Consider the following 25,405-nt stretch of genomic DNA (forward strand, 5'->3'; position numbering starts at 1 on the left):
CGGTTAGTCCCAGGATGTGCTGCCATGAGAAGGACTGGAAATATAGTTCTGTATATGGAGATTAAGTAAATAAAAAGGCAAGACTATCAGAGATAGAGAAGGTACAATTCTACTTAACCCCAGGGTAATAAATAGAGTCATTATTATATAAAATATAATAATGATCACTTGTTAAGCAATAACTCTGTATTGGACTTTCTCCTAGCTTCTATGTCATCTCAGTTAATTTTTACCACCTTTCCATAGGTTGTAGATATTATAATTATCATCTTCACACCTGAGAGAACCGAGGTCCTGAATAGTTAAGTGTCTTGCCCAAGGTCACATCACTAGCGCACAGTAGTTCTGCCAGGTCAAATCTATGTCCTTCTGGCTTCAGAGCCTATCTCCTTTGCACTATATTGCCGATTGGATGCAATAATATGTCTTTTTGCAGTTTCCTTTCTTTTATTAATTGTTCTTCAGTTTAGATTTCACATTATTTTTCCCCAAACAAAATCACCTTAGCCCAATAAATGGATTGTAGCAATTAGCTGGTTATATTAGTAACCACGTGTTCACCTCTGCTAAGAATGAACTCTCCTGGGTGTGGAGAAAAGGGAACCCTCGTGTACTGTGGATGGGAATGTAAATTGGTGCAGCCACTATGGAGAACAGTATGGAGGTTCCTTACAAATCTAAAATTAGAGCTACCATATGATTTAGCAATCCCACTCCTTGGTATATATCTGGAAAAGACAAAAACTCTAATTCGAAAAGATATATGCACTCCAATAGCCAAGACATGAAAACAACCCAAGTGCCCATCAACAGAGGATTGGTTTAAGAATATGCAGCATATATATATACACACACACATATATACAATTCCATTACTTATATATAACAGAATATTACCCAGCCATAAAAAAGAATGAAATATTGCCATTTGCAGCAACATGGATGGACCTAGAGATTATCAAACTAAGTGAAGTAAGTCAGACAGAGAAAAACAAATATTATATGATATCACTTACCTGCAGAATCTAAAAAAATAATACAAATGAATCTATATACAAAATAGAAACAGACTCACAGGCATAGAAAACAAACTTATGGTTACCAGAGGGGAAAGAGGGTGGGGAGGAATAAATTAGGAGTATGAGATTAACAGATACAAACTACTAACATAAAATAGATAAGCAACAAGGATTTACTATATAGCACAGGAAATTATATTCAATATCTTTGATAATAACCTATAATGGAAAATAATCTGAAAATCATATATATATATAATATATAACTGAATCACTTTGTTGTACACCCAAAACTAACACAATATTGTAAATCAACTATACTTCAACTTTAAAAAATGGACTCTCTTCCTTTTGGAGCAGACTCAAATTAAGTTGGGGCAAAGATGAGAAAGGAGGCGAGGAACAAAATACCCAGCTTTACTGGCAGAAATGTCACAGCTGTACTGAGGGACAGTACACACACTGTGAGAAACAGGTATGGAAAGATCCAGGGCCTTATTGAAGCATAAATCAAATTAGGCTGCAACTAAATCCATAGTGACTTGTGAGGGCTGGTACAAGCAGCATAGTAAAAAGGATGCATGTGCGGGTACTACGAATAAGGTAATTTCTTTGTAAAAGAAATATTAATTCGAGTGTGCTAAAGTGAGGTAGGGAAGAAAAAACAATGTGGAGGATCGGGAATGACAATAGGTAATTTCCTACTGACCATGAACCAATGTATAGCCAGTACCATCTACCACAGTCAATCAGTAATTCAGAGGAAGAAAAAACACAAATAATATCCTATTTGAGTAGCATCTAATTCAAACCATGACTAACTTTCTGGCAATATTTCCAAGCTAGTGTGCATTCATTCAAATAACACCTACTCTGTGCCCGGTGCAGTGGGGGGAAAAAAGATGAGCCCCAAATAGTTTCTGCCTTAAGGAGCTTACACATTAGTAGCGATGATAAGACATGGGCACACATAATAAAAGACAAAATGTGCCCGGGTGATAAACTCTACTGGAGAAGCACAGGTGAGGCCCTGAAGAGTCCGAGAGACAAGGGAGTTTACTCCTAAATGATAGGATTTAAACAATAAAAGCTTCCTGGAGGAGGTGGCATTCGAACTGGCCTCTGAAGGAGAAGCAGGATTTTGGGGTGGAGAAACTGGAATGAAGGTGGGAAGGCAGAGAAGAGACAAAGGCCTTCCCGCTAGTATTTATTCAAATGTAACCTGAGGACTACCCGTGTTAGAATCTGAGGAGGCTGCATTTGAGCTAGGTCTTCAAGAACTGGCAGGATTTCCACAGGCAGAGATGGAGGAAAAGGATTTTCCGGAGAAAGGCAACATTCCCTCCTCTCAGGGTTACTGTACATGTTAGATATAACCTAGGAAGCCGTTCTGTCTCCTTTTCCTCCCAGCCTTATCATGAAATGGCTGCTCTTCATTCACCCCAAACTGGCTTGCCATATGGTTGGACTTAGATGCTCTGACCAATCAGAGATTGACATTGGTTACTCTTCCATTGGCTTACTCAGGTTTCAGACTTTTAATAGGCTCAATTTAAGTGTACTAAATTCAGATGTAAAACCATCATTTCAGGCCACTCCCAGTCATCTATGTGGTCTTAGGAATGGTTTCTCAAAGTGAAAGTCTATTGACCACCTGCATCAGAATGGACAATGGGCCCTGTTTAAATGCACCTCCCAGGGCCCCTTCCCAAGGCCACCAAAACAGAATCTCTGCAGCTGTGCTCCAGGGATCTGAATTTCAACAAGTTCTCCAGGTGATTCTGAAGCACACTAAAGTTTGAGAGATATTGAGGGGCGGAGGAGAGAGTAAAGGCACAAAGGTAAGAGAACACAAGAGCAATGTCGGTAGAACCTGCGGTGCAAGAATGGAAGAATGTGGGCCTATAAAGGTAACTTGAGGCTAGAGCATGAAAGGCCTTCACTGTCAGAGTCGGGGGGTTGACAAGTATGCTGCTGGCAACAGGGAACCATTCATTTTAGTGGCAGAGTGGAGTGGTTAAGAGCCTGGAGTCCGGAGCCAGACTTCCAGGCTTCAAATCTTAGCTCTTTGCCTCACCGGCTATATGACCTTGAACAAGGATCTTAACCTCTTTCTGCTTCAGTTTCATCATCTATAAAAAATGTGGATAAGAATCACACTCCCCACACAGGGTTGTCATGGGATTAAATGAGTTCATATCTGTAAAGTGCACAGAATTGTGACTGGCATAGAGTAAGCCCAATATGTGTCAGCATAAGACTTCTGAGTAGGGGTGTAGCATGCTTAAGGCTATCTCTTTGAAAGATTAAGCTGGCAGCAATGTATAGGAGTCAATTACCTATTTGCTACCAGCAAATCCTATAATCTTTTCCCTCTAACTCAGTGGTTCTCAACCTTGGCTGCACATTGGAATCACCTCCCTCACCACCACCCCCATCCCCAGTCTGGACATAAATTTACCAAAATAATTCCAATATGCACCCATAGCCGAGAACCAATGCTCTAAATGTACAGTCGTCCCTCAGTATCTGCAAGGAGTTGGTTCCAGGACCTTCATGGATACCAAAATTTAAGGATGTTCAGTCTCTTATATAAAGTTGCATAGTATTTTCATATAGCTTACATGCACCTCCCACATACTTAAATCATCTCTAGATTACTTATAATACCTAATAGAATGTTAATGCTATATGCATAGTTGGGAATACAATGTAAACACCATGTAAATAGTTGCCAGCACATGGCAAATTCAAGTTCTGCTTTTTGGAACTCTCTGGATTTATTTTTTTCTCCGATATGTTGGAACCATGGTTAGTTGAATCCGCGGACGTGGCACTTGCAGATATGGAGGGCCTACTGTATTTCAAATTTGTCCAGTTTTCGTTATTAGTTCTCACTATATGCGAGACAGTGTCCTAGGTCCTTTTTCTGCATTATCTCATTTAAACCTCACAACCATTTGGAGGCAGGTGCTAACATTATTGTCACTGTAAAGACTGTTAGAAAGGTGAGTACATCCTGGCTCATGATCACCCAGCTAGAAAGTAGCAGGGCTGGGATTAGAATCAAGGCAGCCTGGTTCCAGAGGCCCCCAGTCTGAACCACTACTCTACACTGTGTCCCCAGACCAGAATCCCACTCTCTCATACCAGAGAGACTGCTAAACCCATCGTCCTGGTTTCTCCACTTGTCTTATTTCCTCCCTCCAATCTAGTCTGGACACAAGAACAAGTGAGATCTTTTAACACATCAACTAGATCATGTCATGCCCTGTGCACAACCTTCCAATGGGTTCCCAATGCACTTAAAAATGGAAATCCAAACCCCTTCCCATGGCCTTGAAGGTCCTGCATGGCCTGACTCCTTCCTGTTCACCTCTGCAGTCTCATCGCATGCCAGTTATGACCACAATCACTATATTCCTACCACACTGGTCCCTAGGCTCCTTGAATGCTATAAGCTCTTCCCTGCCTGGGCCTTTGAACTTTCTTTTCTTTCTGCCTGGAATGCTCTCCTCCCAGGACCTTTGCATGGATGACTCCTTTTCATCTTTCAAGTCTGAGCTTAAATGTCATCTCAGAGAGGCCTTTCCGACAATTCAACCTAAATGCCTTCACCTCTTATTTTCTATCTTGGTCCTTTGTTTATTTCCTTCACAGTACTCACACTGTTTATATTTAGGTATTTGTTTGCTTGTTTGTTTATTATTTGTCTTCTCAGGTAAAATGTGAGTTCCATAAGAGCAAAGAACATATCTTGGCTGCTATGTATGCCACATACGGTTGCACAGGTTGTGCCCTGCACAAGGGTGCCTCAGCTAAGGAGGTACATTCACAAGGATTTTCTGGCGAATGGCAGTCAAGTATCTTAAGTAAGGGGATCCTTTTTGTAATTCACATAAAGATGCCATATAGTCTAGCAGTGCCCTGTATGTCTACTATATTTACCATTATGTATCCAGCTTCTAGCACAGTGCCAAGCATATAGTAGACATTCAATAAGCACATTGGATGGAAGGAAAGAAGACAAAATTAGGAGGGAAAGCGGGAAAACAGAGGACTGCTGATAGATTTGGTAATTTGAGAAGAGGCAATAAAAGAGAAGTTAAAGGTGATTATATTTGATCTTGGAAACCTAAACCTAAATTGGTACTGTCATCAAAGAAATGAAACCCAAAGAAGAAAAAACTGGCTTGAGAAGATGATGATTCCATTTTGGATATAACTTGAGAAGACGATGCCTTCCATTTTGCTTTTATTACGTTTGTCACTACTTTACTGTGGGATTTAAAAAATACACCTACATCTGCCCTGCCTAATCTTCAAAATGGTCACATCAGTGCTTTGGGAGGCCCATTCTTCCTTTTAAAAGGCTGTGTATGGAAATGCCCTGTGTTTTACAATACAATAATGTAGGGGCCAAGCTAGAAGGGATTAAGGAAGGAGAGACAAAGATACTCACTTTCACATTAGATGACTCTCACCCCTCTCCCCCTGCTGCACTCCAGCCCAGCGCAGTTTCTTTCAGGGAGTGACCCTTAAAAGACCTACTAGAGAATGGACTTGAGGACACGGGGAGGGGGAAGGGTAAGCTGTGACAAAATGAGAGAGTGGCACGGACATATATACACTACCAAACGTAAAATAGATAGCTAGTGGGAAGCAACCGCATAGCACAGGGAGATCAGCTCTGTGCTTTGCGACCACCGAGAGGGGTGGGATGGGAGGGTGGGAGGGAGGGAGATGCAAGAGGGAAGAGATATGGGAACATATGTATATGTATAGCTGATTCACTTTGTTGTAAAGCAGAAGCTAACACACCATTGTAAAGCAATTATACTGCAATAAAGATGTTAAAAAAAAAGCAGTGCTTTTATTTTTTCCTTTTGTGATTGAAAGCACCCTTCGAATCTAAGGCTACCATAGAAAATTCCCTTTCCCTAGGACACTGGACAGGTATTTTCCTCTTCTAAATCTTGCTACTCAGGATGGCGGCACCTGGGGTCTTGGGAAACAGGACACCTACCTCTGCACACCTGGCAGCAGGAATCAGGAGCAGAGACTGGGAATGCACAGGTTAACTTGGGGCAAGTCTTGAGACCACAGTACACATTGCCCTCCTGCCAAAGAGAAACAGAATTAAGGTCAGAAGGAGCTGGAGTACGCGTAAAGGCTTTAGCTCAGTACCTGGGATGAGTAGGGGCTCAAACGGCCTTCCCCCATGCTCTTCCATAGTCAGTTAGATGCACTTCCTAACTTTTATGATGCGTTATATTTTTTCTATTTACTATGTCTCCATGCCAGAGACTAAGTCACAGAAGAGATGGCGATTCTCATCAGGCATGCTGGTCTAAGATGAAACAAAGTAGTCTGTGAGGGCTGCCGTGAGCCTCCAAACCACCAAGTACAGTCTTGCCCCTCCCTTCTCTGTCCATTCTGGTCCCTATCGTGCTTCAGCTGGATGTTGGGGTTTTGGGGGAATGCAGATTTGCACAACAGCTGCCTTCTGTAACACTCACTAGAATCTCCCTTCCAAAACAAGTAGACAAGCTCTTTGGGGTGATACAAAACTATAAAAGATCATCTGAACGGACAGCTCAGTCCAGCACAAGGCAAGGGAGAGGATCAGATGCACTTGCTGGTTATGTTTGTCCTTGCATAATGTTCATTCCCTAAAATTCTATGTTCCAAACATCATTCCTTGAACCTTGATCTTAGTTCTTAGAAGCATACTGTTCTGGAGCTAGAAGGGTTCCTGAAAGGTCATTAGGGAAGCATGGCTACAACCAACTTCTCCCAGACTACTGAGATGCTATATTTTTACTAAAAATCCCTAAGCAAAGAGATTCTTTAGCTTCCCTTGTCAATCCAGTGTTTCATACCCTTTATAGGCAGAAAAGTTGTTTCTACATCTAACTTCATCCCCTCATACTTCAGCTTAAACACCCATTTTACTCCATTTTTCTGGTTCTATTTATTACATTCTCTGGGCCGCACAATTAGATGATGATGTAACCAGTATACCTTATTCATGAAGTATACAATTCTTTTGACAAATAATGTCACAGGAATCATCACGATCAAGCATTTGTTGAGAGACTTTTCTCATTGCAGGGCACCGGGAACTGACTGGTTAGTGGAATATTTCAGAAACGGGAACCAAGAGACACCCCATTTTCTTGTGAATTGGACTGAGTGGCCCTAGATGGTGCCAGTGGCTTTTCCACCCATGGCATTTCCAAGGCTTATCAAATAACTGAGTTCTTCAGATGAAGGCTCTGGTGGTGTAATTATTGTGAAAAGAAGTACAGATCAAGATTATCAGCTCATTTTTGTCCTTTTAAGCAGTCCTAAAGTTTTAAGACCGGGATATGACTGGGTCTGACCTCTTCAACAGAGTTGATCAGGGTTGATTAAGATCAGAAAGGCTCATGATTTAGATGCGATTCATCTTCCAATCAAGCACCCTACAGTGTAGGCTTAAACTAAAAGTACAAGTATGGAAGCGCTCTTATTTGGGTAGGGGATAGCAGGGACATTAAGATACAGGGTCTTACCGAACAGCTGCACTGTGTGCATTGGTTGGGTTGCCGGTTCTGAAAGAGCCCTTCAGCCATGAACAGCTCACCGTGTTGGTAAGTGGTCCCGTTGTACTCACACGACTTGCTGGTCACCTTATTGTTCACTGGGGGTAAGGAGTCTTCTGGGACAGGGTGGAGAAAAACCACACCAAGTATTGGCATCATTGCAAAGAATTTCACAAATCCCAACAGCAGATGGGGCTGTACCACACAGAGGGAGTTAAAAATAGTCCCTAACTCAGTGGCTGATGACTTAAGATAATATTAAAGCAGCCAGACAGGAATAACAAGTGACACGTGACTATCCATCCATTCCTTCAATTTGGGGGCATTTAATGAGCACCTACTACGTACCAAGCACTGTGACAGGCACTAGAGAGAGATCAGTGAAGAAGGACAAGGCCCCTGCCTTGATGTAGCTAACAGTGTTAGATGAATAAGGTATTAACTTGCCTGGAAGGAGGGAGTCTTTTCTGATGAGGAACCACCTATTATAACTACCCTGGTAACTGTACCCCCTCCCATGTTTTATAACACTTGGTATATGCTTGTATGCTTGCTCTAGCCTCTGGAGTCTTTGCTTCTTTTTAATTCCTCCACCAAGATTGCCCCCTCCTTGCCACTCTTTTCCACGTATTGAAGTCCTGTCTGATTCTGAAGGCTCAGCAAAAGTCCACTTTCCTCTGTGAAGCAGTCCCTAACAGCTCCAGCCCACGATCTGCACCTCTCAAAGCATCTGATGCCTGAAGCACACCATCTGGCACTTGAATACTATTGTAACTCATATTTGCGAATTATAGTCACCTAGCCAACAATTTACAAAGAGCTTTCACATACATTATTACAATGGAGCCTCATAAGAACACTGTGAAGCAAGTAAGGCAGATTCTTATCTTCATTTTTCATTTGAGGGTGACAAGTCTCTGATGTTGAATGACTTATCTGAAGTCACAAAGGTAGGGAGTGATGAAAAAGGGAATTGATATCTGGTCCTCTGTCTCTAAATTCCATTTTTTCCTACCAACCCACATATACATTTGTATATATTGCTTTTTGAAGACTTGGGACTCTGCCTTACACGTGTCTTTCTCCGTGGAGTCTGGCACAGGGTTGCCATGTAGCAAAAAGGTCAATGCACTTGGTGAGTTGACTCTAAGTGAATGGGTTTGAGAAGTCTTTTCACTGGGCTTCCTTAAAGTACATGCTGTGCACACACATACACACACATATACACACACCAAATATCAATGAACAAGTGCCCAGGTTAAACTAACCATCAGTGTACAAATTAACAATAGATACAAGCAGAGCTTCGAAAGTACGTGGTGTGGGATACTGGAAGAACAGAAATTAGCGGAGTTGTGTGTTTCATTAGAGGGAGGCTGAAAAAGTTAGACCAGCCTGGTAACTCTTCTATATTGTTGGTGGGAATGTAAATTGGTGCAGCCACTAGGGAAAACAGTATGGCGGTTCCTTAAAAAATTAAAAATAGAGTTATCATATGATCCTGCAATCCCACTCCCGGGCAGATATCCGGAGAAAACTCTAATTTGAAAAGATACATGCACCCCAATGTTCATAGCAGCACTGTTTACAATAACCAAGACATGGAAACAACCCAAGTGCCCATCAACAGACAATTGGTTCAAGAAGATGTAGTATAGGGACTTCCTTGGTGGCGCAGTGGTTAAGAATCCGCCTGATGGGTTCGAGCCCTAGCCCGGGAAGATCCCACATGCCACAGAGCTACTAAGCCCATGCGCCACAACTACTGAGCCTGGACTCTACAGCCCACGAGCCACAACTACTGAGCCCGCGTGCCACAACTACTGAAGCCCATGCACCTAGTGCCCATGCTCCGCAACAAGAGAAGCCACTGCAATGAGAAGCCCGCTCACCACAACGAAGAGTAGCCCCCGCTCGCCGCAACTTAGAGAAAGCCGGTGTGCAGCAACGAAGACCCAACGCAGCCAAAAATTAATTAATTAATAATTAATTAATTTAAAAAAGATGTGGTATATATTTGCAATGGAATATTACTCAGCCATAAAAAATAATGAAATATTGCCATTTGCAGCAAAATGGATGGACCTAGAGATTATCATACTAACTGAAGTAAGTCAGGCAGAGAAAGACAAATATTATGTGGTATTACTTATATGTGGAATCTAAAAAAAAATTACTGTACAAATGAATCTATATACAAAACAGAAACAGACTAACAGACATAGAAAACAAATTTATGGTTACCAAAGGGGAAAGGTGGGGGGAGGGATAAATTAGGAATATGGGATTAACAGATACAAACTACTATACATAAAGTAGATAAGCAACAAGGATTTATGGTATAACACAAGGAACTATGTTCAATATCTTGTAATAACCTATAATGGAAAATAACCTGAAATATAAATATATATATATACACACACACACACACACACACACATATATAACTGAATCAATTTGCTGTATACCTGAAAATAACACAATACTGTAAATCAACTATACTTCCAAAAAAATTTTTTTTAAAAAGAGACCATTCTTTCTTTCCCGTCACTCAAAACTATAATGAAAATGAGTCCATTTTATGGTGGGTAAATTATACCTCAATACAACTGTTTGAAAAAAAACAATGAAATTGTTCTCAGGATCTCATTGGAGTGCATTAATGTACTCAACAAGAGATGGAGAGAAAGCAAAAAAGAAGAAGACAAAACAGAATCAAAGAAAAGGAAACCAATTATCGTTATGCTTAATGCTAATTTTACACAAGAAATTTATCTTAACTTCTTCCTATTTATTATTATTTCATTCTTCTAAGATCCTTAATGGGGAGAGGGGAGAATTATGAAAATGAGGCTACTGATACCTCAGAAGGTTTGGTCCATGTCACACAGCTATTAATAGAAGAGCCAACTAAGAAATATAGTTTTCCTGCCTTGAAGTTTCCTGTTCTTTTCACACAGTGGGTGTCAAAACTGGAGGGCAGAAAGGAAATGAAATCAGTCCCTGGAAGAGATATCTGCATTCTCATGTTTATTGTATCCTATGTTTATTGCAGCATTATTCACAGTAGCCAAGATATGGAGACAACTTAAGTGTCCATCCCATACCCCATATTCGTGGACGAATGGATCAAAAAATTGTGAGATATATATATATATATATAAATAAAATTCAGCCCTTAAAAGGAGATCCTGCCATTTGCAACAAAATGGTTGAACCTGAAGGACATTATGCTAAGTGAAGTAAGCCAGTTACAGAAAGAAAAAAAAACTGCATAATCTCACTTAAATGTGAAATCTAAAAAAATTGAATATATAGAAGCAGAAATTAGAATGGTGGTTACCGGGGCAGGGAGGTGTGAGAAATGGGGAGATATTGGTCAAAGGGCACAAGGTTGCAGTTATGTAGGATGAGTAAGTCTAGAGATCTAAAGTATAGCATGATGGCTATAGTTAATAATACTGCACTGTATACTGGAAATTTGCTAAGACAGTAGATTTCAGGTGCTCTCATCACAAAAATAGATGGCAACCAGGCGAGGAGGAGATGATGTTAATTAGCTTAACTGTAGTACTCGTTTCAATCTGTGTATGTATATCAAATCAGCATGTTGTATACCTTAAATATATACAATTTTTACTAAAGAAAAGAAAGTTTTTAAAAACTGAGGGGGGCAGGATCACTGAGTCATAATCCCAGCTTGGGTACCCACTTCCCAAAACCTTAAACAAGTCACTTTACCTCTTTGGGCCTTGACTTTTCTATCTAAGAATAGGATATGGAACTCAAATCCCCCCTTGCATCTTTGGAGGGCTAACACAGCATGCAAGGAACTCCACAGGCAAGAAAAGCCACCTGGGACTCTACGCTTTCCCTTCCCAGATTTTCCAAGGTGGCTGGGCTTCTAACCAACAATCCTTGGAACACATTCTGTGTTCCTGGCCGAAAACTGGCAGAAAATCAGTCTGAAGCAAGGCTGGCTTCAGGACCCCTCAGGGGAATGCTACAACAGAAGTGACCAGGTTGCATGGCTTCTAGCCTCTGCCGTTTCCCGTTTCCCATCAAATCCCACACAGCACTCCGAGGAGGAGTGGAGGAAGGACACTGTCGGGTAAGCAGACCAGCACTCAGCCATCTGACTACAATTGTGTTGCCGAAAGGAACTGTTCCTTCTCCCCCATGAGGGATGATCTTATATGTAAGCAGAACTATAATTTCTGGGGTGCTCAGAAAACACTCCCTTATCCTAAATGTCTCTTACCACCTTTTCTCTCACGGATGCCTAAAATGCCATCATTAGAAGTTCATTCTTTTGGATTAGTGATTGCCTTTTCGCAATCAGATTTTATAATCCCAAAACTTCTCTGAGAGGATACACGTTGTCAGTAACATCTCAGTGTGAATAACCTTGTGACAGGCTTTTTTTCCCCCTTCAGAGCAACTGGCAAGTTTTACCAAAATGTGGTCCTTTCCCACTTCCTTTGATACACCATTCTCTCCCCTCCTAGTACTACCCCTCCTCCCACCCTCTGGAACCCAACATTCTCATGCTGGTGGCTCTCTTCTCCACTCTCCCTACCCTCAAATTTCTACTTCCTTAGTGGGCCAGTTCTTGGCTAGTCAGAAAGGCCACTTGTAAGTCAGCTCCCAGTGTTTATGAGATAAATGCAAACCTGTCCAGAGCTCCCAAGTATGGTTACTAATCTCCTTGACTCCGAGCCCTCCCTTCTTTTGCCATTGCTATTGTTACTCAGGTTCCTATTTTATTCTTGATGGCTGAGCCTGATGCCAGTGTTTCCAGTCTGGTTCTCTCTCATTCTAGTGGTGTAGTCCCAGCACAGCCACAGTCCCTTCTGGAGGTGGTGGTGGAGAGGGTAATTTGGACATGAAGGTAAAGGGCTTGGAAGAAAAGGTTATGTTCCCTTTAATTCCCTTGAGACAGACAGACAGAGAGAGAGACACACACACACACATACACACGCACGAATACTATTCAGCCATAAAAAAAAGAATGAAATCTTGCCATTTGCGACAACATGGATGGACCTTGAGGGCATTATGCTAAGTGAAATAAGTCAGACAGAGAAAGACAAATACTATATGATCTCATTTATACACGGAATCTTAAAAAAAAAAAAGTTTGTAGATACAGAGAACAGATTGGTGGTTGCCAGACGCAGGGGGGTGGGGGGCTGTTGGGAATGGAATGTACATCATGGTGAGTATACTTAGTAATATTGTACTGCATATTTTAAAGTTGCTAAGAGAATAAATCTTAAAAGTCCTCATCACAAGAAAAAAAATTGTAACTATATATGGGGACAGATGTTAACTAGACTTATTGAGTTGATCATTTTGCAATATAAACAGATATTGAACCATTATGTTGTACACCTGAAACGAATATAATATGTCAATTATACCTCAATTAAAAAAAAACTACACCAAGGTAACCATTTTTCTTACCAGATTTGCAAAAATCCAAGTTTGATTAATAAACTCTCTCAGCAAGGCTGTGGAGAATTGATACAAACACTATGGAGGCAATTTAGCAATATCATTCAATTTTAAAATGTATGTATTTTCTCAATGTACATGTATATAACAAAAATTAAAAGGAGGTCCAAGGAAGAGTGTGAGGGATACACTTGTCTTTTAAGTAAATGTTTCCAAAGCTTATCATTTCATCTAAAGTGAAAGTAAAAGTTACTCTTTTGACATGGATTCTGTCATAAATATGGCTTTAATATTCTCTCTGCTCGTTATATGTAGATATGTTTTACTTCTCCAAACCATTTATAAACTATTTGAGGTTGTAGTTTATGGGCTCTGTTCTTTTGTTCATACCATAGTACCCAGCACAAAGCTAGGTGGAAAGAAGATACTTAACATGAGCCTTAAGAAGAACTAAGGTTTTGAAAACGAATCTACTTTTCATGCTTATACCTGAATTCTATGGGAGAAAATAAAGTTGTTGATGTGGCAAATAAAAAATATATATATGTGTATTTTTGACCCAGCAATCCTACTTTTAAGAAGTCGCGTTACAGATATACTTGCGTGTGTGTGAAAAATCTAAAAGTTATTCACTGCACCATTGTTCGTGATGGCAAAAGATTGGAAACAACTTCTGTGTCCATCAATAGACATCTGGTTAAATATGTGTTGGCTCATTAATACAATGAAAGAGTGTGTAGTTGTATAAAAGAATGCGTAAGCTCTCTATGCACTAATACAGAAAAATAGATCATTAAATGAAAAAAATCACGAAGTGCAAAATGATTCGGATAATATACTGCCTTTTATGTAAAGAGAATATAATTTTTTTAAGAGTATGTATTCACAGTTGCTTATATTTTCATAAAGAAAATCTGGAAGGATACATAGGAAAATACTAAAAGTTATAAGGGGGGACTACGTTTTGAGGAGAAAGGTAAGAATTGAATGGATGTGGGACAGGGGTGAATTAGACATCTTACTGCATACTTTTACATATACCTTTATGAATAAAAACATATATAATCATATATACACATACACACGTATGCATTCATATTCTTGAACGGTACAAATGTATTTCCTACTGAAAAATTAAATTAGAAGAGTTTATGTTTTAAAAAAACTCTAACTCAAGGGTCAGGGGCTAAACTCGATGACCATTCTGGGTCCCTTCCAACCATAGAAAATCAATCCTACAGAGCTGGTCACAGAAGCCAGCTCTATTCCTACTAGTGGGACAGACCCTAGCTAGGACTCTTGTGTTCCCAGTGAGACTACAATGAGATGGTTCTCTCCTACAGACACTATTTAGCCCCTTTGGGGAGAGTGGGGGGCTATTACACTGCTCTCTGAAACAAATTGTTTTAAATAAAGTGTGTAAATTTGAGCTGACATCTGAGCCTTGGCCCAGCTAGGAAGAAAGCAGGCAAAGAAGGGTGCTAATGGGAAACTTCCTGTGCTCCTCCAAGGAGGGAAGAACAGCTGGGCACAGCATCCTGGTCAAGCTAGGTCAGAGCATACAGCAAGGATGTGACACATCTTGCAGAATTAATGCATCCCAAACAGTGGGTATCTATAGTTTCCCTCCAAGAACCTTGCTCACCCTCTGAGGTCATGTGGGTTCAGGTGAGTTCTTCTTTGGGATGCTCACTGAAATCAAAGGTATTGCTTCAAATGGGTCCATGAGCTAAAGCAATGACGCCTACCATTTAGATTTCTTCCTGTCAGTGCTCCAAACACTATCACTTCTTTTTGCCCTGGGTTGCTCAAAATGATGACTTATCTAGACCTGCTGTCCTTAGGCAGAGACCTATGATTTTCATATCTTCCCCAAACTCTCCTCCTCCATAAAAACTTAACTCTTCTGTGTCCCATCACATTGAGGCCTTGCTAGGGGGGCTTAGCACTCATCTTATTGACTAATTCATATCACGGTGAGAATGGAAGACAATGTTTGAAAGTAGGTTCTTTTTCTAGATAATTAAATTGTAACTTAGGCCTTTGATGCTTTATCTATACTGAGGTTGTAGAGCACAGGGCAAGGAGTGTGAAACATTCCAGAACTTAAGGCTCAGTGTAGGGGCGTTTACTGAAAATACAGCCTCTAAGAGCTGTCCTAGTGGGAGGAAAGGCCTTATTTCAGGGTGTCCAAATTGTGTTCAAATTCCACCTCCACTATTAATTAGATCCCACTGATTAGCTGAGCAAGTCATTTAACATTCTTGAGCCTCGGTTCACACATCGATAAAATGGGGCTGATAATAGTACCTACCTCAGAGGTTGTTGTGAGGATCAAATGAGGTGAGACCCATAATGTGCTCAGCATAGTACCAGACGCATATTAGTGCTCAGTGAATGCTGTTATTGTTACATTACTATTGGCTGTAATTGATAGGGTTTCTGGAAGGCAGAAAGCAGGTTGGGGCTGCCTAGTCTTTACAGTGCCTGTTACAGGCTGAATGTTTGTGTCCCCTTCACCAAATTCATATGTTGCAAACCTAATCCCCAGTGTGATGGTACTCTGAGGTGGGGGTCTTTGGGAGTTGGGGCCCTCATGAATGGGACTAATGCCCTTATAAGAAGAGACAACAGGGAGATGATCTCTGCTCTCAGCCATATGAGGACACAGGATGAAGACGACTATCCACAAGCCAGGAAGTGGTCTCTCACCAGACACCAGATCTGCTGGCACCTTGATCTTGGACTTTCCAGCCCCTAGGACTGTGAGAAATAAATGTTTGTTGTTTAAGCCATTAGTCTACGATATTTTTGTTATAGCAGCCCAAACTGACTAAGACAACTGTCTTTCACTGCCCTGTAGAACTTCTCAAATATTGCCAGATTCTGAGTGGTGACTAGAGAGTCACTTCTGAGCCCATCACGTCCACTAAGAATCCTTATATGGCTCAACTTCCAGCTGACTCCGTTTGCCCTATCCCCCTATCTCAGTGGGGAGCCCACCAGGAGTGATTTCTTTAGCCAAGCAGCTGAGTTCTGGCCAGAGCCATCTATCAAACCTATAGTCTCTGCTTTGGATTTCCTGAGGGTCCCAGAGAAGTGAATTCAGGAGTCAGAAGGGTCACGAGTGTATTTGTGACTGAGTGGTCTTGAAGGGCAAAGAAGCCAACTTTCCCACTGCATCTTGGCCATCATTTCCAGCCTCCTCTCCTGCTGCATGCTTTCTAGAGCTGCTAAACAAAAGTCCCTGTTGATTGGTTTGAGTTCCACCTTTGTTTTGGTTCAGTATCTGAGCTGTTCTTTGGAAAGTAGCTCATATTTTTCAGTTTAGAATGCCTCTCCCTTTCCCCCCTTCATCCATTTTCCTTCTGTCCACCCTTCACGGCCCAGCTGCAGTCTCACCTCTTCAGGGAAAAGCCTTGTCTAACTACTTCTGCACTCAAAGGTCGCTTTGGGGGAAGGGAAAACGATTGGTAGAGCAGACTGCTCGTGCCATGCTAGAGCTTCCAAAGGTGGCAAGTTCACTCTGTCCCTAAACTCTCCTCTGCTCTGCCAGAGTGCCTGACATGGCCCCAACTTCAAGCATTAGTTAGAGTAGGGCCCTGCCTTTCCCAGAGGTTTAATAAGTTCATAGTAATGAATACTGAAGATTGGAGCAGTTCCCCAATAAAGAGCAAAATCTTGGGGGCGGGAAGGAGAACAAAAACCACAGTGAGACACCACTTTGCACCCACTAGGACAGTTATAATAAAAAAGAAAATAATAATAAGTGTTGGCAAGGACGTGGAGAAAATGGAACCTTTGTACACTGCTGGTAGGAATGTAAAAGTGTCAAATGGTACAGCTGCTGTGCAGAAAAGCTTGGCAGTTCCTCCGAAGTTAAACCTAGAGTTACCATATGAACCAGTAATCCCACTTCTAGCATATACTCAAGAGAACTGAAAGCAGAGACTCAAACAGATCCTTGTACACGAATCTTCAGAGCAGCATTATTCACAATAGTCAAAAGGCAGAAAGCACCCACTGTCCATTAGTGGAAGAACTGATAAATAAAATGTGGTGTATCATACAATGCAATATAATTCAGTTAGAATGGATGAACCTTGAAAACATTACGCTTAGTGAAAGAAGCCAGACACAAAAGGTCACATACTGTATGATTCCATATTTATGAAATATCCACAATATGCAAATCCCATAGAGACAGAAAGTAGCTCAGCGCATGCCAGGAGCTGAGAGGAAGGGAAAATGGGGAGTTGACTCCTAGCAGGTATGGGACTTCTTTTTGGGATGATGAAAATATTCTGGAATTAGATAGTGGTGGTAATGGCAATATCTTGCAAATGCACTAAAACCAATTTAACCGTACTATTTAAAAGGATAAATAGGATGCGAATTATATCTCAAATAAAGCTGTTGCCAAAAATCCTGAACGACTAAACATCCCACCATGCAGACACAAAGGCTGAGTATCAGTGTGGGGCAGGCCTGGACAAAATGAAGGTGCTGGGTACCCTGGTGACAGGGAGGCAGGTGACGAATAGAAAGGTAAATGACAAAGGGAGAACCACAGAGGGGTGGAGGGGGTCGACCCCAATTCATAATCTTGTCCATGGGGTACCCGCCCTGGGAGATGGGGTAGGTCTGCCAGACAGCTGAGCTAAAGGAGGGGGCGATGGGGGGGGGACTTTCCCGTTTGGAATCTTCAAGGAGACTCTTCAGCCCGACTAGTGGCCTCCCTACTACGACCCCCGGCCCAACCCCTGGTGGGGTCCCGGGCTAGGAAATTCCTGCAGCAGATTCAACAGATCACTCTGCAGCTCAACAGACAGACACAACACTCTGTCCCAACCTAGAAGGTGCCGAGTGAGGGGAAACAGTCATCTGCCGGTCCAGCTGGACAGAAGAGAGGGGAAGAGGGCACTGAAAGCTCACACCCCCGGTGTGATCCCAGCTCGTCCCCTCCTCATCCAGAACCCCTCTGCAGGCTGTTTTTCATCCCACTTCCTTTCACGTTTCAGCTGCTGTCAGTCAGTAGCTGACCCTGCCTGAAAATGCCACCTTGTCAGGCAGATGAGGAGAAGGATGGCTTGAGGAGAGGCTTTGTGCAAGAGGTGAGCATCTCTCCGTGAGGCAAGGGGTGACAGCAGGCCGGGCACTCGATCTGGAGGAGAAAGGGAGCACGTGTATTCTTGGCTGGGTTGGACCATTGACTTGCTGTGTGATGGGACCGCTGTCCCTTTGCATCTCTGGGCCTCGGTTCCTAAAGAACTTTCTGCATTCGTGAGTACGGTAAGTCCATGTGTGTATGTTGGGGGTAATCGTTTCACTTGATTCTACTTTACAGGGACATGGAAGGAACAAACCAGATTCTATTTTTTGAAAAGGCCTGGGGAGAAAAGAAGCTACATGCGACATGGACAATTGATTCTGATTATCTCCAGCTTACCAAGTGCAGTCCGTCTGAAGGCAAAAAGAGATGTATAACTGAGTCTGCTCCAGCGGTCCGGCGTCCAGAGCCTAAACATCCCATGAGGGTTCTGCCAACTCAGAAAAGACCCCTCAGCCTTTCAGGTAGGAGTTCTAGCCTGGCTGTGTCAGTCACCTGCCTGTGGGCGAGCACCCGGAGCTGAAGTTCTGGGTACGAAGCAGGATCACGGCCCGGCCAGGGTGATGAAGCACATCTCAGAGACGCATCCCCTCGACTAAAGAACACTCTACTTCAGACCAGCCGGTCCCCATCCCCACTGTGTCCCTTGCCAGCTCTGCCCTGACTCATGCTAGACCCAACCACGCCCACAGACTACCCTCTGCTTACTCACATCCTACCCAGCCCTCACTATCCGTCAAACACACTCTGATTTCTTGCAGCAACTCCAATGGTCTGCCTGTCTGTACCCTACAGCCTAGCACCTGCTAACAGGTAGACTGCTTGCCGAGTGATCACCAAGTACAGAGCAGGTGGGGCTTCTGTCTTGACCTGTCTATCTCCTCCTGGCTCTAGCACTGGAACAAAGGGACAAACACCCAAATAGTGACATGTACTCGAATACTGAGGGTCTATTATTAATTTTGTTAAGCGATAAGTGTGCACCTCCAGGAGTGAGGTCCTTCTTCATTTAAGTCCTAGAGAGCTGGAGAGAAATAAATAGGATTCTCGAAAGTGATTCCGAAGTGCATTTTGAGTGTATGAGGGTACATGCATTCTTCTGGCAGGAGGGTCCGTGGGTCCCATTAGATTCTCAAAGCATTCCATGACCCAAAAGAGGTGCCCCCACTACTTTAATACAAAGCGAGGAGCCTGTGGGTTTCACCTCAGCAGCGCCGGATCTCTGCAGGCAACTCAGTCCAGTTTCTAGGGCTCTAGGGCTAGGCACGCTTATTTTCAGCTTTCTGTGGGCTGAGAGCTGTTACTGGTGAAAGCTTCCCATAATCCAATCTTCATAGGGAACCTCTATGTTCTTTCCTGTCAAAATGTCTTCTTCCACTTTACTGAACAGCTTTATCATCAGCTCCATTATTCAGCTCATGGACCATTCCAATCTCATTACATAAGCCTTCTAGGGTTTCCCATGTATATCTCCAAGAGGAAACTGGAAATGGCCTTCTCTCTTGAGAGATGGAAATGAGGCCTAGAGCTTCCAAGGGGACACCGTTATTTAGTGCCAAAGCCAGGATTCAAACTTAGGTTTCCTAATTTTACACAGAGCCACAAAACCTGAGGGCAAGAGAAGCCTGCTAAAATCAAGTCCAACAATTGAGGAAGAAGATAAAACACAAATCCCTTTGTTTTCAGGGGCTAATTCCCAAATCTCATATGTTCATCTGAACTTGGGTGTGTAACCCAACAAAAAGAACCCCTTCTGCAGTGGATCTGATAGGTTTCTCTTATTCTTTTGCTACTACATGATTTTTTTTTAATTTTTAATTATCCATCGGTGTCATAAATGGACTTGCAGTTGAGATGAAAATGTTAAATCAATTCTTCTGCATGACGCCTAATTGTTAATGACAGGTTTTGTGGTAGCATGTGTGTCACTCACTGCCTTCCTCTTCTCCCTAAATAAAGAATGAGTTCTTACTATTACTTGGTTAGTTCTAATCCTTTGGGAACCAGGCTTTTTTTTTTTTTGAAGGTCAATGACCCTTTGAAATGGACAAATTAGTCACTACCCTCAAGCAGCATTTACAGAAACAATGTGAGGCATCTGGCTGAGACAGTGGGGAGTGCGGTCAAGCATTCCTTTGTATTGCCTACACCAGCATTTCCCAAGTCCGCTCTGCAGAGCACAACTTGTCCACAAGACGCTCTGTGAAAACAAAATTCTGTGCTTCAGATAAAGCTGGGAAAAGATCCATAGTCTCTGTTCACAATATTCCTTTCGGCATGTTAAAGGATCTCAGAAATCCCACAGTAAAGAAACCCGTTTAACTACAACCCAGCATTTTCTCCAGCTGACTTTCCTGAGCCACCAGACCTCTTTTTTCTCATCTGTTTAACAGCTATGACCATCCCAGGAACACCCTTTGGGAAGCACTGTCCTATACCACATCTAATAACTAGATATTTTGAGAATCTGGATATTTGCCATCTCGTGGACACTATAAAGTACTGAATTCAGGACCCCTCTCCCAATTCCGGTCACTCAACCTTCAGCTGAGACCTAGCTGAATGTTTCTCCTACCCGGCTGCAAAGCATCTCCTGCATCTTTTGTTTTCTTTCTTTCTTTCACGTGTGAGCGCTGCAAACCAAGAGAAAACGCCCCGTGTGAAATACTGTAGAGTGCTATTAACTTGAAACATACAGTCTGGCCCTAGGAGTTTGGATTGTTCCTGTATACGACGAGAAGCCAGAAGCCAGTGAAGTGATCTGAGCAGTGCAGTTATTCGATGAGATTTACATTTCTGGAAGACTGTTCTGGGATGACAGGAGGAGAGGCCGTGAGCTTGGAGGCAGGACCTGTCAGGAGGCTAGTGAAAGAGCCTATTGCCATCACATTACAGACTAAAGGAAGAAAAGAGGCATTCGGTACTTGAGGATTAATTGAGAAAACTTATCCCCAAACACGCTTTTTGTTGTGTTTGGAAAAGTGTTAGCAGCAGGCTTCAGAAAGTGGTCCCTGGAGGCCATTGGCAGAGGTTGCAGGGAAGGCGGTGGCAGATGAAGCCTCGGGGCTGCTGGAACATCTGCCGTGTCACCGAACTACTAGAGGAAAACAGAAAAGAGCATGTTTCTCTGCCTAGGAAATCCTTTAAGAGCCAAAGCCAAAGTCCCTGCTGGGCAAAGAGGAACTTAGGTAAGCGTACACAATACAGAGAACAGAAAGGACATGTTAGGGAATCTAGATTCAAAAGGACTCCACTGCTGATTGCCATAAGGTGGTGACTGTCCCTCAGGAAACGGAGGCACGAATAATAAAGAAATGTCAAGGATTCATGCAAATTTCCAGTTTGAAATTGGGATTCTTCTTTTGGCAGCCAGGTGCTCATACGATGGCCCCTCTTCTCGCTGTAAAGTTATTAGAGGGGAAGGTGCTCGTAGGGGTCAGGGATTAAAAAGTAAATAAGGTTTGTTACCATCTTTGGATCTACCAAGGCTAGAGAAGCAGTATGAGCCTGAATCATTGCTTTGGATCAATAATTCTCAAAAAGGGACCTCAGTTCTCAAGCGGACCACGGTCTCTGGTGGGAGTAATTTCAAGCTCCACCCACCGGCCCACCCTAGATTGGGAATCACTGAACAGAGTGAGAAATGTCATGGATGGGAGTGAGGCATATGTGGACAATTTAGAGGCAGAAAAGAATTGACGGCCACAGTTCTGATAGCTGCAGTAATAGCACCAATAACATTAGCAACTGATCATTAACGACTCGTGCTTAACACTGTATGTTCACATTCGTTAGCTCTTTTCTCCCTACGGCCACCCTATGAGGTAGGGATTGTTATTATCTCCCTTTAAAGATGAGGAAACTGTTAGGAAGTGGTCAAACCAGAAGTGGAGCCAAGGTCTTGGGCCCAAGACATGGAGCTACATGGCATTGCTCTCAAAATCTAGGTTGCATTGTCTGAAACTACAGCTGGGATAAAATGGCCCCCCACACAAAATCCTTTTTGTCACTCTAATTGCTTTTCCTAAGTTCTTCTCACTGTTGCCTCTGAAAAGGAAACCACTCTCTCTCGATCGCACATTCAGGCACACAGAAGGTCTAAAAAAAAATAGAAGGTGGCTGATCAAAAGGAAGTACGTGACCACCTCACCTCATGTTAGCCTCAAACGGTTGGGGACAGTGAGAGAAAGGGTGGGTGGCACTATAACCTTGGGTTGCGTCTTCTTGAGAATGGTAGAGAAAGGGGATGTTTAAAAACTGCAGGTGTCACAGCCATAAATAAATAAATAAATAAATAAATAAAATTAAAAAAAAAAAAACTGCAGGTGACCTTATTAGTTACTGGGCCAATGAAATCATCTTGGAACAGAACAATTCCCTCTACAGAACCTGAAAATGGTATCGGATGGCCAGGTCCTCTTCTCACAGACCACCAACCCTCTACTGAGATGTGGTATGGGGACCAGCAGCATTAGAGTCACCTGAGAGCTAGTTAGAAATGCAGAATCTCAGACCCCGCCCAGACCTCCTTAATCAGCATCTGCAAATTCCCAGGGAATTGTGTACATTAAAGTTTGAGAGGCACCGCTTTAGGGCTTCTGGTCCTAGAGCTCCTTTTCTTCAGAACCTCAATAACGCCCTAGAAATGAGTTGCCTTCTCAAAGGTTAATGAGTATTGAGAAGGCTTTTCACTCCCACTTCTGAATGTTTGCGGACGGTGCTTGTGCCACGCTGCCTCAATCTATGGCCCATGGGGGTACAAATGCAAGCGATCTTAGAACTGTGTTCCCTGCCAACCATAACCTTTGTCTCCAAAACCCATGTCGACAAGAAATGGCAAAATACATATAATTAAAGACCAGGATCCTAAGGAAGTGAAGGTATCTATGCAAAATCACAAATACTTTGGGACTACAGCAGTGGTTCTCAACTGAGGGTGATTTTCCCCCAGGGGACGTTTGGCAATGTCGGGAGACATTTTTCACTGTCATGAGTTGGGGAGGTGCTACTGCATGCAGCAGAACCCCCCTCCCCACAGCAACCGCTGCACTGTGTTTAGCCACTAAGATGTGGGGATTGTTAGGGCAATTAGCTCATCCTAATTCTTTTGTCTTCACTCCCTCCTCTAAAATCAGGAGCCGTAAGTTTCATGTTAGCCCATAATGTTGCATTAATATCACCTACTATCACTTCCTACAATTCACTTTCCACCTCCCTCTTCCATCTTGACAACTGCTCTCCATAGCACAGAAGGGCAGGAACTGCCCAGAGTCAATATGCCGAGAACTTCCTCTCAGATTCAAATTCCCATTAAAAGCAAACCCAAGTAAAATCAACCCCAGAGGCCTGAGAGCCCCAACTGTTCTCAGACCTGCTGCCCAAGGGCAATCAGTCCTTGGATCCAAAGGCCTGAAGAACCTGTCCTGACTTCATGCTCATGGCTGGTCTCCACAGCCTTTTAAGGAATGATTACTGTCCCAATGCTTTAGTTCCTAAGCTATCTCCCCATGTGTCAGTGCCAATGACCAGCAGGATGGAGGGAAGCCAGGCAGGGTTGGGCAAAAGAGACCTTAGGCCAGATCACCTAAGGGCTAGGCAAGGAAGGACATGAAGAAGAAACCTGGGAAGGAGTTCCTGGAGTGTGTGGTAGACATTAGGGCCAGTCATCAATATCCCAGCTCTCCTCCTGCCAGGCACACGGCAGCACTGTACTTCCCTGTGCCCTAGAAGTCAAAGTGCGGCCACGTGGCTTGCTCCAGCCAATGATCCATGAGCAGAAGTAATCTGTGTCACTTTTGAGCAGAAGTCCTTAAGATCCAGGGCACAACTTGCTCTGTTCCCTTCCCATGCCACTGGAACTAATCTCCAGGTGGCAAGGCTCTGTCAGCCAGGGTCTTCGGATGAGAACGACATGTGCTAAGCTGAGACAGACATACAGTGTGAGTAGGAATAAACCTTTGTTGGTTCAAGCCACTGAGATCTGTAGGTTGTGACTGCATCATAATCAGCCTATTCTGATTGTTATAGGGTATCCAATATTTGATCAAGAATGGACTTTCATATTCAAACTGGGAAAGATGAAAAATACTCTGATTTTTATATCTCTTCCCCCAAAGAACTGAGGACAAAACAGGAGTCACTTCCCCAAAGTGATACTCATAGGCCCTCAAGCAGCTGAAACCAGGTCTCCCCTCTAATTGGACTTAGAGTAGGTCTCTCCCCTACTAACTGGACTTGGCCCATTGCGTCTAGAACAGGGATCATGGGCCAAATCTGACCTGCAACTTGTCTTGTAAATAAAGTTTTAGTGGACCATACCCATTCATTTATATATTGTTTGTGGCTGCTTTCGCACTACAGTGGAAGAGTTGCTGTAACAGAGACTGTATGGTCTGCAAAGCCTAAAATATTTATTATCTGGCCCTTTGCAGAAAAAAAAAATTCCCGACCCCTGGTCTAGAAGAAGTCAAATGAAAACAGATCCATGGAGTGTCTGGAAAAGAAATCCAACATGCATTGCCACTACATAGCCATGAGCATACACAGATCAAGAGTTGGTACTGGCAGGATTGTAATGAGTGCTTCAGGCCTTTTTGGAGATAGAGAAGCAAAGGGAGCCCTGATACAAATGACTTCCAATAAGCACATCTTTATAGTTCTGTTGTTTAGTACCCCCTCTCCCCTAGCATTGGGGTGGGGACAGGATCAGAACAAAGGATATACACAGTATATGTCAGGATTAGTGAACCTGACAGTCCTCAGGATGACTCAGTGGAAAGTTGCTTAAGTGCTGGCTCAAAATGATTCACTGCCTAGAGATTCCATGGCAAGTGAGATGCTTAGGCTAAACTGGGCGGTACGGTTTGTCCACCTCCCTGAACTCAGCACAGGGCAAGCAGGCCGGCCCTAAGTGAAGGAGCAGGCTCTTGGAGGGGTTGATGAGGGTCTCAGCCCACTGGACGCAGCGTCTGCTGTGGCCACTGGCTGCCCTCTGGGGGTGGGGGTGTATATGGTGTGGCTGGAATGCTAGGAATTCTGGGCTGGCTTAGCAGGCACTCCAACTGGCTTGGTGTTCTACATGCTCCAAAGACTTTCTCCAGTGTCCTTGGCATCCAATGACTATACTTGGGCTTAAGATTTTTAGGGCTGGGCGGGTCCCTGGAAGCCTTCTTTCTCAGCACTGGATCACTCCTTCTTTAGGTGGTACCAGCAAACGAGCTGGCCATTCC

At 43.0% G+C, this 25,405-nt stretch overlaps 1 protein-coding gene across 5 annotated transcripts in view; it reads right to left on the reverse strand.

The window, feature by feature from the left end:
* Positions 1–25,405, reverse strand: part of CHRDL1 (chordin like 1) — a 115,790-nt gene that overhangs the window by 43,206 nt on the left and 47,179 nt on the right. For 2 of the 5 annotated variants that reach the window (XM_082377262.1, XM_082377260.1), the window contains exons 5-6: positions 7,577–7,722; positions 6,046–6,139 (exon numbers count right to left, since the gene is read on the reverse strand). The exons of 1 other annotated variant lie outside the window; for it this stretch is intronic. In XM_082377262.1, the coding sequence (XP_082233388.1) occupies positions 6,046–6,139; positions 7,577–7,722 (240 nt within the window). The remainder of the gene's footprint in view (positions 1–6,045; positions 6,140–7,576; positions 7,723–25,405) is intronic. 2 more of the 5 variants (XM_082377263.1, XM_082377261.1) reach the window with 1 other exon arrangement.

Source organism: Balaenoptera borealis (assembly GCF_965194805.1).
Source record: "Balaenoptera borealis genome assembly, chromosome: X".
In the NCBI taxonomy this organism is placed as follows: domain Eukaryota; kingdom Metazoa; phylum Chordata; class Mammalia; order Artiodactyla; family Balaenopteridae; genus Balaenoptera; species Balaenoptera borealis.